The sequence below is a fragment of the Nansenia antarctica genome, assembly GCF_963989245.1.
Source record: "Nansenia antarctica genome assembly, chromosome: 20".
In the NCBI taxonomy this organism is placed as follows: Eukaryota; Metazoa; Chordata; class Actinopteri; order Argentiniformes; family Microstomatidae; genus Nansenia; species Nansenia antarctica.
Window position 1 is genome coordinate 35,001 of NC_137693.1, and position 15,000 is coordinate 50,000.

The window sequence follows — 15,000 nt, forward strand, 5'->3', positions numbered from 1 at the left end:
CAGGTGAGACACACACACACACACACACACACACACACGCACACAGGTGAGACACACCATACACACACACACACACACACAGGTGAGACACACACACACACACACAGGGCTTAAAGTGGGAAAAAATCCTGTGCATGAAACGTTTTCTTGGGGAGGGGGGTCACAGTTTGAGATATTGGGAGAGCGGGTAGCCTACAGAAGACAGCTTCTTGTCTCAATGTTTAAATGCATTAATACTATTTTATACTCAATACAAAATAAAATAATATATTTAGATGTCTTTAAAAGAACAAACTGATTAAATCACTTAAGGCCAAACTGATTGGATCACTTATTAAGCCACTATCACTATAACAATAGATCAATAGATCTACATCAAGTAGAATACTGATGACTAGTGACCAGTCAAGACCATTGGACTCCAGGATATCTTTGAGCTCCTGCATGAGGGCTGACGAGTTGGCGATGTTTACTTTCCTGCTGACTAGGTGTTGTGTTGTTACTTTAGCCAGATCATCATAAAAAATCGAATTGAAAACGTTGCTTTTTTAAGCTTTTCACACAGCCGTTTTTTTTATTCTAGGACAAAGGCCATGTGTGTTTAAATAGCTGGCGTGCTGATCGGAAACGGACAGCTTTGTCAGTGCATTTTTGTCTTCTGATAGCTTCTTGCACAAATCGACGAGTGGCTGAGCCATTGTGAAAGACAGATCATGTTCAGCTATAAACGCGCACACTCGGATCTTTTGCTCGCAAACACGGTCGGTCATTGAAGATGAAGTGGTACCTGTAGCCGTCGCTCCCGGCAAGGTTGTTGTATGAGCAAGCGCTCGAACCGAAGCTTGGTGACCGGGATCTGAGGCATGTCGAGCAATAACCTTCTTCCCACTACTATACTATATACTAATACTATAGATATATATACTATAGTATATACTATTCTGCCGTAGACTAGTTTCTTTGAGCACGGCGTACAGAAACAAGCACCCGGCTCCCTCAGTTTGAGGCACCACGTCCCATAAGGCTTCCCGTCACTACTCTCCTCTATCCATGCCCAGCGCCATTTATTCCTTACTCCTCGTTCTAGTATAGCTGTGTCTTCGCCAGGTTTTGGTTTGGCTTCCATTTTAATAGACTCTTACTAAAGTTAGCGAGATAGCGGGCTGCTAAAAGCGAACGTCTCTACAAGCTAACATTACACTCATTCAAACTTCTTAAGGCCCGCCCCACTACTCTGCCTCCGATTGGCTAGAAGTCGTTGGTTGGCTTGAGCAATGTGATACCATTGGTAGGCGGAACTGTCTCTTTGCTGAAGATGACTCTTTAAATTACGATGTAAACAAATAGCATGTGATTTTATTTTTTAATCAAAATTCCCCCGCGCCGGAAATCCGGCACTGTGCAGGAGAACTTTAAGCCCTGCACACACACACACACACAAACACAAACACACAGGGTCAGGGTCTCACCATGTCAGACATGAGGGCTCTGAAGTGCTGTATGGCCTCCTCCCTCTTGTGCTGCTCTCTCTCTCTGTCGATCTCCTTGGTCTGCTCCGACCGCGCCTTCTGCACCTCCCTCTCCCTCTCCCTCAGGCTGGCCTCCACACGCGCCGCTCGCTCCTGCTCCTTCTCCTTGTCTGAGTCCACACTCTGCACACACACACACAGACACAGACACACACACACACACACACACACACACACACACAGACACAGACACACACTAGGGTTGGATGGATGATAGAGAGAGAGAGTGAGAGGGAGAGGCAGAGAGAGGGAGAGAGAGAGACAGAGAGAGAGAGACAGAGAGAGAGAGACAGAGAGAGAGAGACAGAGAGGCAGAGAGAGAGGCAGAGAGAGAGACAGAGAGAGAGACAGTGATAGGGCTTTCACACCGGCAAAGAACCGTGCCGGTTCGCGTTCGCGTTCGGAAACCTCTGAACCTTGGTGCTGTCTGGCGAACGAGCCCGCGTTCATACCAGTGTAACCTGAACCATCCGCGTCGTCAACGCTGGGTGATGAAGGGGCGGGATAAACAAAACAATTCACAACTAGATGGCAGCTACTTCACTGGAAAAGAGGATAATATCTTCCACTACTACAGTATCTGAAATAAACACAATTTTCTGTGAAACAAAACAAAAGACACTTTCTATATGCGTTCTTTTACTAATCAGCTGCTCCATTACTGGAATAGAAATGGCTTACGAAATTCGCGTTCGCGCATGTCCGCGCGTGTGTTTGCTGAGCATGTGAGGAAGATAGAGAGAATAATGACACTTTTGATATTGTTTTTGATCTCTAATGATTAGATTTAGATTAGAATAGATTTTGTCTCCTTCCTTCTTGCTGGTCTCTGCAGCCTAGAATAGGACACACCCACTGACGACGTGACTGTTCTACGTTTTGGTTCGCGCTTGAGAACCACAATTTTTTGGTGCCCGCTGCGAACCAACTTTTCAGGTTCCGAACCAATTGAGCTTCGGTCTGAACGCGCTGGCCGGTTCCAGACTTGGTTCGCGAACGCGAACCAGCACGGTTCTTTGCCGGTGTGAAAGCCCTATGAGAGGGAGAGGCAGAGGCAGAGAGAGAGACAGTGAGAGGGAGAGGCAGAGGCAGAGAGAGAGAGAGAGAGAGAGAGACAGACAGAGAGAGAGACAGAGAGAGAGACAGAGAGAGAGACAGTGAGAGGGAGAGGCAGAGAGAGAGAGAGACAGTGAGAGGGAAAGGCAGAGAGAGAGAGAGACAGAGAGACAGAGAGAGAGAGAGACAGAGAGACAGAGAGGCAGAGAGAGAGAGAGACAGAGAGGCAGAGAGAGAGACAGGCAGACAGACAGACAGACCTTGTGTTTGTCTAGGTACAGCTTGTACAGGTCTTCGCGGGCGTGGCTCTCCACAGCCTTGTAGCGGGCGTCCGTCTCCAGCCTGTCTCGGACCTTGGACCAGCGCAGAGACCCGTCAGCTGACCTCAGCACCTCCGCCAGCAGCTCCCAGAAGTCCTGCTTCACCTGGGGGGGGGGGGGGGGGGGGCAGGGTCTCAGTAAAGATGGCCTCCTCACCTCCCTCCTCCCTCCTCACCTCCCTCCTCACCTCACCTCCCCCTCCCTCCTCCCCTCACCTCCTCCCCTCCCTCCTCCCTTCCTCCTCCCCTCCTCCTCCCCTCGCCTCCTCCCTCCCTCCTCCCTTCCTCCTCCCCTCGCCTCCTCCCCTCCCTCCCTCCTCCCCTCGCCTCCTCCCCTCACCTCCCTCCTCCTCACCCCCCTCCTCACCCCCCTCCTCCCTCCCTCCTCACCTCCCTTCCTCCTCCCCTCACCTCCTCCCCTCCCTCCCTCCTCCCTTCCTCCCCTCCCCCCTCACCTGCCTCCCTCCTCACCTTCTCCCCTCTGTTCCTGCTGTCTTCCTTGTCTCTCTTCCTCCCCTCACCTCCCTCCTCCCTCCTCCTTCCTCCCTCCCTCCCTCCTCACCTTCTCTCCTCTGTTCCTGCTGTCCTCCTTGTCTCTCTTCCTCAGAGCTGTCATGGTCTCAGTAAAGATGGCCTCTCTGTCCTTCATCTTGTCGATGGCTTTGAAGCGCTGGTCCTTGGCGTGCCGCGACGCAAACTCACTGAACGTTGTCCTGGAAACAACACGCAGCTAGTTAGTGAGCTGGCTAGGTAGGTAGCTATATACATGGTTAGTTAGATAGTTAGTTATATAGATGGTTAGTTAGATAGTTAGTTATATAGATGGTTAGTAAGATAGTTAGTTATATAGATGGTTAGTTAGATAGTTAGTTATATAGATGGTTAGTAAGATAGTTAGTTATATAGATGGTTAGTTAGATAGTTAGTTATATAGATGGTTAGTTAGATAGTTAGTTATATAGATGGTTAGTAAGATAGTTAGTTATATAGATGGTTAGTTAGATAGTTAGTTATATAGATGGTTAGTTAGATAGTTAGTTATATAGATGGTTAGATAGTTAGTTAGTTATATAGATGGTTAGTTAGATAGTTAGTTATATAGATGGTTAGTTAGATAGTTAGTTATATAGATGGTTAGTTAGATAGTTAGTTATATAGATGGTTAGTTAGATCGTTAGTTATATAGATGGTTAGTAAGATAGTTAGTTATATAGATGGTTAGTTAGATAGTTAGTTATATAGATGGTTAGTTAGATAGTTAGTTATATAGATGGTTAGATAGTTAGTTAGTTATATAGATGGTTAGTTAGATAGTTAGTTATATAGATGGTTAGTTAGATAGTTAGTTATATAGATGGTTAGTTAGATAGTTAGTTATATAGATGGTTAGTTAGATAGTTAGTTATATAGATGGTTAGTTAGATAGTTCGTTATATAGATGGTTAGTTAGATAGTTAGTTAGATAGTTAGTTATATAGATGGTTAGTTAGATAGTTAGTTATATAGGTGGTTAGCTAGTAATATGGGTGGGTGGTTAGTTAGGTGGTTAGATAGGTGGTTAGTGAGTTAGGTGGTTAATTATTTAGGTGGTTTGTGAGGTGGTTAGTTGGTCAGATGGGTAGTTAGTGAGGTGTGTGTGTGTGTGTGTGTGTGTGTGTACCGGGGGGTCAGCTTGCCCTCCTCCATCATCCTTCTGAAGTCGTCTTTGCTCTGCAGCAGTTTGTTCTTCTTCTCCTTCCTCTCCTCCTCCGCACGCGTCTTCACATAGCCGTCAAACACCTGCACACACACACACACACACACACACACACACACACACACACACACAGTCATGTAGAGTCTGAATGGGGTCCTGAGGTCAGTACAAGGTCATGTAGAGGTCATGTAGAGGTCATGTAAGGGTCATGTAGACGTCATGTGACTGTCCTACCTGCTTCCTCTCTTTAGGGTTGAGCAGCAGGTATCGGGGGTCGAACACGATCTTGTGCAGCTCCTTCTCCCAGGTGGAGAAGGCCGACACCTGCAGGGGGGGGGGGGGGGGGGCAGCGTGAGAGGTGGGCTTCAACACACACACACACACACACACATCAGCTTGTCTTCCATTGTTTCTCACAGCCAGTTTAACTGTGTTACGCTTCCATAAATATTCTTCGGCCTTCTTGCGTGCACGGCATGTTTGAGATCTCGCACAGATTTTCAATAATATTCAAGTCTGGGGACTGTGATGGCCGTTCCAAAACCTTCATCCATCTTTCCTGGAGGTTCTTCGTGGTTGATTTTGAGGTATGCTTCGGGTCATTGTCTTGTTGGGTATTCCAGCCTCTCTTCAACTTCAATTTCTGGACCGACCTTCGAACATTAGCCTCTAGAATGTCTTGATATTTGGTGGAATCCATTCTTCCTTCCACCCGCACAATGTTGCCTGTGCCCCCAGCTGCTACACAACCCCAAAGCGTAACAGATCCCCCTTTTATGGACTTTATTTGTCATTGCTACAGTACAGGTACCAAACAACGAAATTTAGGAGGGGTGGCTCCCCTGGTGTTAGGAAAGGGAAAAAAACACATTTTAGAAAAAGCATAAAAGCATAAAATCACAAGAAGGTAAGGAGCTGGTTTACATCAATAAAGGCTATGTACACAATCCACTGTACTATACTGCACAGATAGTCAACTAGGGTTGTCATATTGCACAAGAGTATTTTTTCACATTATTTTAAAGTGTCACAGTTTGCAGGCTTGAAAATGTACATGTTTGTGCCTCAGCACTAGCTGCCATACAATCCGTCCGGACTGTCCTGGGCCCAGAACTTAGGCCTTTTCTGTGTTCAGGGCCTTGACGGCCCTGTGGTAGAAGCAGTCCTTCAGTCTGTTTGTCTTAGCGGCCGGGGTCCTGTACCTCCTGTTCGAGGGCAGCTTGACAAAGTGTACGTGCCCAGGGTGGGTCGGGTCCCTGGAGATCTTGGAGGCCCTCCTGAGACAGCGTGTGTTGTACAGCTCCTCCAGATCCACCTCCATGCTTAACAGTTGGCAAGGTGTTCTTCTCTACAAATGCTTCACCCTTCTTTCTCCAAACATACCTTCTTTGGTTAGTACACTATTGTACCAATAGGCTTCAGGTTTCTCAAAGTTTTCTTTTGCATCCTTCAGATGCTTAATTGTCCCTGGAAAACCCTGGAGTTATATTCACCTGACTCACTGAAGCCCTAATGAGTGAATCACCTGGTCTGGGCCTTAGTAATCATCTTCTCACAAGCTAGCAGAATAATCCAGAAGGGTTCCCAAACGGACAGGGCCCTTTACTTTTTTTTATCATTTAAAACCTCATAAAAATAAAAATAAACCTAAAGTGTTTAAAAAGAAACCTTAAAGTGTGCAGAAAGGTGTTCAGGTTTGCTTTCAATCACTTGGAGTTTAATTATTATTATTATATAAAAAAAAATTCCCCCCCGTGTCCACAAGAGAGTCAGTTACGAGGCTTGGCTAGATGTGGTTCAACCACAGCTGAACACATTGCTGTCCCTTCTCATTGAACTCTGCCAAGTCCGATGCTGTTGCAGGGCTGCTCCAGCAGGGGGCGTATCAGGAGGCGCTGCACGGTCTGTGGTTCAGTGCCACAGTCACACACAGCGTCCCCGTCAGTTAGGTATCCCCATTTGGCGAGGGTGGCTTTTGTACGTCCAACACCAACAGATCTTATCCTGTTTAGGCATTTCCACGCTGCGTAGCTGGTGTCTGCTCCAGGGGGCAGTGCCTCGCTGCCTTCAGCTCCATTGTTGTTGCTGGTGGGAGTTTGTCCAGTCTTTCTTCCCACCGAGTGACTCTTTCACTGCTTGTGCTCGGTGTTTTCCGAGGGGCGGGACGCTCTTCACTGCTTGTGCTCGGTGTTCCGAGGGGCGGGGACGCTCTTCAGGAAACTTTTCCTTGATTTGAGGCTTTTGGCAAACGGCCGAGGAGAGGATGTCTTTGGTCAGTAGACTGTTGTTGGCGCTCTTTCTTGCTTGCTGGAGTTTAATTGTAACAGACATTTAAACCAGCGGTGCCACATTTCTGCACCCCCACTGTATCTAGTCAAAGACATGAGCCATCTCCTGAAGGAAAAAAAAAAGCTACAGAAATATATTAATGTACTGGGAAAACAGTAGTAAGACGATGTCAGCTTTTCTCTTTACCATTAAGTAGAATAGTGAAATGTCTATAAGAGACGTCATAACATGTCACATCCAATGTTTTTTATTCATTCAACTTGAATAAGAGAATAGAGAGAGAGATGGAGAGAGACAGAGAGAGAGAGAGAGAGAGAGAGAGAGAGACAGAGAAACAGAGAGACAGAGAGAGAGAGAGAGAGAGACAGACAGAGAGAGACAGAGAGAGAGACAGACAGACAGACAGACAGACAGAGAGAGAGACAGACAGACAGACAGACAGAGAGAGATAGACACGGGGATTAAAGCAAAAACAAAATCTCCTGACGGAAAAAAAAAATCAGGCCAAATCGGGGCCGGTGCGGTGGCTTTCCGTGCGCAAAGCGCGCATGCGTTTTTCCGTTCTACGTTCTAATGCTTTGACTTTTCTTTCGAAAAATGTAAATACATTTCCGCGTTGTAGAAAATCAATGACACATCGCTAGTCAACTAACACAGCTTGTTTTGTGAGCCTGCTAAACAATGTACAGTAGTGTTATAGTTAACTAGGTAGCAGTCCAATCCATTTTGTTGCAGTGTTTTGGACTTGAATAGCGAGTTTGTGTTGTGATTCTCAACAACGTTGAAACGTAGTTTCGCCCTTTTCCATATTTTTGAATAATAAATGTGTGGACTGACGATGTAGCGCAGCCTAACTTATTCTAATAATTATTTAACATACTTTTATTGTGATAATTATTCCCCCCTCCTCCCAGACAAGGTCACATTATTATTGGATTGGTTGTTTGGTGTCGGGTGAAGTTAGCTAAACATTTAACCTGCTAGCTAGCAAGAGAAACATAATGTCACTCTCCAAAGGTCTAAGAGGAAAGTTGACGGTGAAAACAGGGCATTTAAACAGGAATGGACAGCGAACTATGCGTTCATCCTACCTGGTTTCATCAAAGCAAAGCTGTTGTGAGACTCACATTTTCCGTGCTCACAATGAATGTTCCCTTCCACCTATACATGCGAGTCGTCCTTTTCATCAATGAATGCGATAAAGACGGACTAGAGGAATCGATTGGTGCATAAAAACCTTGAGAACTGCCGGATTAAAGTGACGTCCATAATAATAATAAAAAATAATAATACATTAGACTTATAGCGCTTTTCTAGACACTCAAAGACGTCCATATCACCAGATAGCCAACAAATAGTGACCGATGGGAGATGCCAGTTTTCTCATTAAGTGAGATTTAATAGCCTAATATTATTTTTTCTATTTTTAATGAATGGCTCATTGTAATTATTATCCCTAGTAAGGTAGCGTGTTTGCTCTGTCGTTTCAGGAGTATAGGCAGCCTATGCACCACCACCCCTCGCCCTCCATGATCAAGCGGATTCAGCTTTTTTTTTTTTGCGCCGATTTTGTTGTCAATGTTTTTCATCAAATTAAACTGCATTTGCTTTGTTACTGTTCACATGTGTGGTGCAGTCACATTCACATAGCCTATAAGTAAACATTAAGTTTGAATGATTTACTGAGCTGGCGTTATTTTTTTCAAACTACACACCGCATGTCGGCTATTTCAGCACCACGCGCCATGTCCACCTACTTATCACTATGAGGGGTTCAGCGTCAGTGCACCCCGCTCTGTTACTGTCGCATAGTTGTAGCCAATAAAGGCCTATATGTAGGCTATTATATATCATTTATATACCTAATACCGACATAAAAATAGATTGTCTGCCTCTACAAATCATATTACACCAGGTAAAATCCGTCACAACTTGGAATAAATCCGTCGCAACTTGGAATAAATTGACGGAAATCCGTCGTAGCGACGGAGAACTTTAATCCCTGTAGACAGACAGACAGACAGAGAGAGAGACAGACAGACAGAAGAGGAGGAACAACATGGGCACCATGAGGACCCAGGGAGGTGAGAGAGAGAGATAAGGAGATAATATAGATAATAGTATGGTAGTCATGGTTACTGTCTAACACTACAGTAGTTATGGTAGTCATGGTTACAGTAGTCATGGTTACAGGTATGGTAGTCATGGTTACCCCTCTCTCCAGCAGCATGTCTCTGAACTGCAGCATGCGCGCCTCCAGGGGCACCACCGCACGCTCCCGCGCAGCCTTCAGCTCCGCCTCCATCGCTGCCTCCTTCTCACTGTCCTGCTCCTTCACCTCCTCCTTCCTGAGGGAGTCACAGAGCCAATCAGCCAATCAGCTTCACTAACGAGCAAGCCCAGGGTCACCAAGGCGTGTTCACACCCCACCCCTAACGATCGCGAGGTCGGCAGATCGGCGGTTCGAGCCCCGGCTGGCCACATGTCGAAGTGTCCTTGGTCAAGACACTGAACGCCAAATTGCTCCCAGTGAGCGGGCCGGCCGGCGCCTTGCATGGTAGCTTGGCCGCTATTGTTGTGTGAATGTGTGTGTGAATGTGTGAATGAGAGGCCGTTGTAAAGACCTTTGGAATAAGGATCTAGACAAGTCATCTATATAAGTGCAGCCCATTTACCATTCCATTTATATAACTAATTCTAACTGTAACTAGTTCTATACCAGGGTTCCACAGTAACGCTGTTTTACTCGTCTGAAGTAAAACTTTCGCCGGGTTTGTTTGCGCGAGCCTGACGACGCTGCTGATCCTGGATCTGTTTACCTGCAGGAAGAACAACAGACGGCGCAGGCGCCAGACCAGACTAGACGATCGTGAGTGAAGATATTATCAAAGCTTACTCGCCTGTCGATCACCCGAAAGCTTTGATAATATCTTCACTCACGATCGTCTAGTCTGGTCTGGCGCCTGCGCCGTCTGTTGTTCTTCCTGCAGGTAAACAGATCCAGGATCAGCAGCGTCGTCAGGCTCGCGCAAACAAACCCGGCGAAAGTTTTACTTGGTCCAGACGAGCGTTACTGTGGAACCCTGAGGTGGTGAGTGTGGATATTATGGGATATGAATCGGTGTTGTCGTTGTGTTTTCTAGTCGGGCAGCAGGGAGGCCGGCCGGCGGGGGCCTGCGGTTGCCATGGTGACTTACTTCCTCCGCTTGGCCTTGATAGGCTCCTCCTCCTGCGCCTCCTCTGACGCCGCAGCCTCCACCTCCTCCTTAGACACGCCTACACACACACACAAAACGATTAGACATGTTCTAGACTATGATTGGACGAGACAGAGCAGAGGCGCACTCACACACACAACACATTACATGAGTGTGTGTGTGTGTGAGAGATGCGGGGTGTGTGAGATGCGGGGTGTGTGTGTGATGCGCGGTATATGTGTGTGTGGTGTTATGCGGGGCGTGTGTGTGATGCGCGGTATATATGTGTGTGTGTGATGCGCGGTATGTGTGTGTGTGATGCGCGGTATGTGTGTGTGTGATAAGTGGTGTGAGTGTGTGTGATGCGTGGTGTGAGTGTGTGTGATGCGTGGTGTGAGTGTGTGTGATGCGTGGTATGTGTGTGTGTGATGCGTGGTGTGAGTGTGTGTGATGCGTGGTGTGAGTGTGTGTGATGCGTGGTGTGAGTGTGTGTGATGCGTGGTGTGAGTGTGTGTGATGCGTGGTGTGAGTGTGTGTGATGCGTGGTATGTGTGTGTGTGATGCGTGGTATGTGTGTGTGTGATGCGTGGTGTGAGTGTGTGTGATGCGTGGTGTGTGTGTGTGTGATGCGTGGTGTGTGTGTGTGTGATGCGTGGTGTGAGTGTGTGTGATGCGTGGTGTGTGTGTGTGTGATGCGTGGTGTGAGTGTGTGTGATGCGTGGTGTGTGTGTGTGTGATGCGTGGTGTGAGTGTGTGTGATGCGTGGTGTGTGTGTGTGTGATGCGTGGTGTGTGTGTGTGTGATGCGTGGTGTGAGTGTGTGTGATGCGTGGTGTGAGTGTGTGTGATGCGTGGTGTGTGTGTGTGTGATGCGTGGTGTGAGTGTGTGTGATGCGTGGTGTGTGTGTGTGTGATGCGTGGTGTGAGTGTGTGTGATGCGTGGTGTGAGTGTGTGAGATGCGTGGTGTGAGTGTGTGTGATGCGTGGTGTGTGTGTGTGTGATGCGTGGTGTGAGTGTGTGTGATGCGTGGTGTGTGTGTGTGTGATGCGTGGTGTGAGTGTGTGTGATGCGTGGTGTGTGTGTGTGATGCGTGGTGTGAGTGTGTGTGATGCGTGGTGTGAGTGTGTGAGATGCGTGGTGTGAGTGTGTGAGATGCGTGGTGTGAGTGTGTGAGATGCGTGGTGTGAGTGTGTGTGATGCGTGGTGTGAGTGTGTGTGATGCGTGGTGTGAGTGTGTGTGATGTGTGGTATGTGTGTGTGTGATGCGTGGTGTGTGTGTGTGTGTGTGATGCGTGGTGTGAGTGTGTGAGATGCGTGGTGTGAGTGTGTGAGATGCGTGGTGTGAGTGTGTGTGATGCGTGGTGTGTGTGTGTGTGATGCGTGGTGTGAGTGTGTGTGATGCGTAGTGTGAGTGTGTGTGATGCGTGGTGTTAGTGTGTGTGATGCGTGGTGTGTGTGTGTGTGATGCGTGGTGTGTGTGTGTGTGATGCGTGGTGTGTGTGTGTGTGATGCGTGGTGTGTGTGTGTGTGATGCGTGGTGTGAGTGTGTGTGATGCGTGGTGTGTGTGTGTGTGATGCGTGGTGTGTGTGTGTGTGATGCGTGGTGTGAGTGTGTGTGATGCGTAGTGTGAGTGTGTGTGATGCGTGGTGTGTGTGTGTGTGATGCGTGGTGTGAGTGTGTGTCCTTACGTGACTCCTCCCCCAGCTTGCGGGGCTCCTCCCCCCCCCTCCCCCCCCTCTTGTGCGGCGGCTCCTGGATGTTGCGGTCCACGTCGGCTCGGCCAATCAGCTCCTCCGGCCGCTCCCACATGGACAGACGCGTGGTGGGGTTGTAGAAGAACACCCGCTCATCCCCCGTCCACACCACACACCTGCACACACACACACACACACACACAGAGAGAGAGAGACAGAGACAGACACAGTCACAGACACACAGACACAGACAGACACACACACACACACACAGACACAGACACACACACACACACACACACACACACACACACACACACAGACACAGACACACAGACACAGACAGACACACACAGAGTCACACACACACACAGACAGACACACACACAGACACACACAGACACACACAGACAGACACAGACACACAGACACGCACACAAACAGACACAGATGCATCCTGGGTCCATTACTGTTTCTGATTTATGTCAATGACATGCCAGCAGTTGTAGGGTGCAAACCTCTGCTACATGCAGATGATTCAGTTCTCTGGTGTCGGGAAAGGACCCAGAGGGGACAGAGAGTTAGAGCGGGAAAGGACCCAGAGGGGACAGAGAGTTAGAGCAGGGAAGGACCCAGAGGGGACAGAGAGTTAGAGCAGGGAAGGACCCAGAGGGGACAGAGAGTTAGAGCAGGGAAGGACCCAGAGGGGACAGAGAGTTAGAGCAGGAAAGGACCCAGAGGGGACAGAGAGTTAGAGCAGGGAAGGACCCAGAGGGGACAGAGAGTTAGAGCAGGGAAGGACCCAGAGGGGACAGAGAGTTAGAGCAGGAAAGGACCCAGAGGGGACAGAGAGTTAGAGCAGGGAAGGACCCAGAGGGGACAGAGAGTTAGAGCAGGGAAGGACCCAGAGGGGACAGAGAGTTAGAGCAGGGAAGGACCCAGAGGGGACAGAGAGTTAGAGCAGGGAAGGACCCAGAGGGGACAGAGAGTTAGAGCAGGGAAGGACCCAGAGGGGACAGAGGGCTGGAGCAGGGAAGGACCCAGAGGGGACAGAGAGTTAGAGCAGGGAAGGACCCAGAGGGGACAGAGAGTTAGAGCGGGAAAGGACCCAGAGGGGACAGAGAGTTAGAGCAGGGAAGGACCCAGAGGGGACAGAGAGTTAGAGCGGGAAAGGACCCAGAGGGGACAGAGAGTTAGAGCAGGGAAGGACCCAGAGGGGACAGAGAGTTAGAGCGGGAAAGGACCCAGAGGGGACAGAGAGTTAGAGCAGGGAAGGACCCAGAGGGGACAGAGGGCTGGAGCAGGGAAGGACCCAGAGGGGACAGAGGGCTGGAGCAGGGAAGGACCCAGAGGGGACAGAGGGCTGGAGCAGGGAAGGACCCAGAGGGGACAGAGGGCTGGAGCAGGGAACATTGGTAAGAGTGGCTAATGGACAATAATCTGTCATCACATCTCGGTAAAACCGGATCTATTTTATTTGGGTCAAATCAAAAGGTAAGCTAAGCTGGTACCTACCAGGGGTTACCAGGGGTCAGGGGTAGGTAGGGTACGTACCAGGGGGTACCAGGGATGGGGTAGGTAGGGTACGTACCAGGGGGTACCAGGGATGGGGTTGGTGGCCACGGGTTTGGCCTTCTGAGCTGCCTTCTCCTCCTCCGTCATCTCCTCCTCCTTCGGCTCCTGGGACCACGTACGGTTCAGTTACGGTCAACATGAGTTACGGTCAACATGAGTTATGGTCAACATGAGTTATGGTCAACATGAGTTATGGTCAACATGAGTTATGGTCAACATGAGTTATGGTCAACATGAGTTATGCCTAACCTATTACACTGGGCAGAAGACGGGAGGCTGCTGGCGGTAGAAATCAGAGGACGGGATCTCAATGAGCCTTCTACCCCCACCAGCCTCCCCTTCCAGTCTCTATCCTTCCCTCCTTTACCTCATTAGAGCCTCTATCCTCCTTTACCTCATTAGAGCCTCTATCCTCCTTTACCCAGGGCTTAAAGTAGGAAAAAATCCTGTGCATGAAACTTTTTCTTGGGGAGGGGGGTCACAGTTTGAGATATTGGGAGAGCGGGTAGCCTACAGAAGACAGCTTCTTGTCTCAATGTTTAAATGCATTAATACTATTTTATACTCAATACAAAATAAAATAATATATTTAGATGTCTTTAAAAGAACAAACTGATTAAATCACTTAAGGCCAAACTGATTGGATCACTTATTAAGCCACTATCACTTACAATAGATCAATAGATCTACATCAAGTAGAATACTGATGACTAGTGACCAGTCAAGACCATTGGACTCCAGGATATCTTTGAGCTCCTGCATGAGGGCTGATGAGTTGGCGATGTTTACTTTCCTGCTGACTAGGTGTTGTGTTGTTACTTTGGCCAGATCATCATAAAAAAATCGAATTGAAAACGTTGCTTTTTTAAGCTTTTCACACAGCCGTTTTTTAAATTCCGGGACAAAGGCCATGTGTGTTTAAATAGCTGGCGTGCTGATCGGAAACGGACAGCTTTGTCAGTGCATTTTTGTCTTCTGATAGCTTCTTGCACAAATCGACGAGTGGCTGAGCCATTGTGAAAGACAGATCATGTTCAGCTATAAACGCGCACACTCGGATCTTTTGCTCGCAAACACGGTCGGTCATTGAAGATGAAGTGGTACCTGTAGCCGTTGCTCCCGGCAAGGTTGTTGTATGAGCAAGCGCTCGAACCGAAGCTTGGTGACCGGGATCTGAGGCATGTCGAGCAATAACCTTCTTCCCACTACTATACTATATACTAATACTATAGATATATATACTATAGTATATACTATTCTGCCGTAGAGGAGTCTCTTCGAGCACGGCGTACAGAAACAAGCACCTGGCTCCCTCAGTTTGAGGCACCACGTCCCATAAGGCTTCCCGTCACTACTCTCCTCTATCCATGCCCAGCACCATTCATTCCTTACTCCTCGTTCTAGTATAGCTGTGTCTTCGCCAGGTTTAAGAAACTTGGCTTCCATTTTAATAGACTCTTACTAAAGTTAGCGAGATAGCGGGCTGCTAAAAGCGAACGTCTCTACAAGCTAACATTGGTAGGCGGAACTGTCTCTTTGCTGAAGATGACTCTTTAAATTACGATGTAAAAAAATAGCATGTGATTTATTTATTTATTTTTTGCTCAAAATTCCCCCGCGTCGGAAATCCGGCACCGTGCCAGA

General features: G+C 48.1%; 1 protein-coding gene across 1 annotated transcript in view; it reads right to left on the reverse strand.

Annotated features, from left to right (window-relative positions):
* Positions 1-15,000, reverse strand: part of tcerg1b (transcription elongation regulator 1b (CA150)) — a gene marked incomplete at its 5' end in the record, with an annotated part of 30,398 nt that overhangs the window by 4,448 nt on the left and 10,950 nt on the right. The window contains 9 exons of the mRNA XM_080549698.1: positions 1,470-1,652; positions 2,846-3,010; positions 3,467-3,617; positions 4,565-4,683; positions 4,835-4,924; positions 9,102-9,237; positions 10,087-10,165; positions 11,776-11,957; positions 13,373-13,461. Of these exons, the coding sequence (XP_080405824.1) occupies positions 1,470-1,652; positions 2,846-3,010; positions 3,467-3,617; positions 4,565-4,683; positions 4,835-4,924; positions 9,102-9,237; positions 10,087-10,165; positions 11,776-11,957; positions 13,373-13,461 (1,194 nt within the window). The remainder of the gene's footprint in view (positions 1-1,469; positions 1,653-2,845; positions 3,011-3,466; positions 3,618-4,564; positions 4,684-4,834; positions 4,925-9,101; positions 9,238-10,086; positions 10,166-11,775; positions 11,958-13,372; positions 13,462-15,000) is intronic.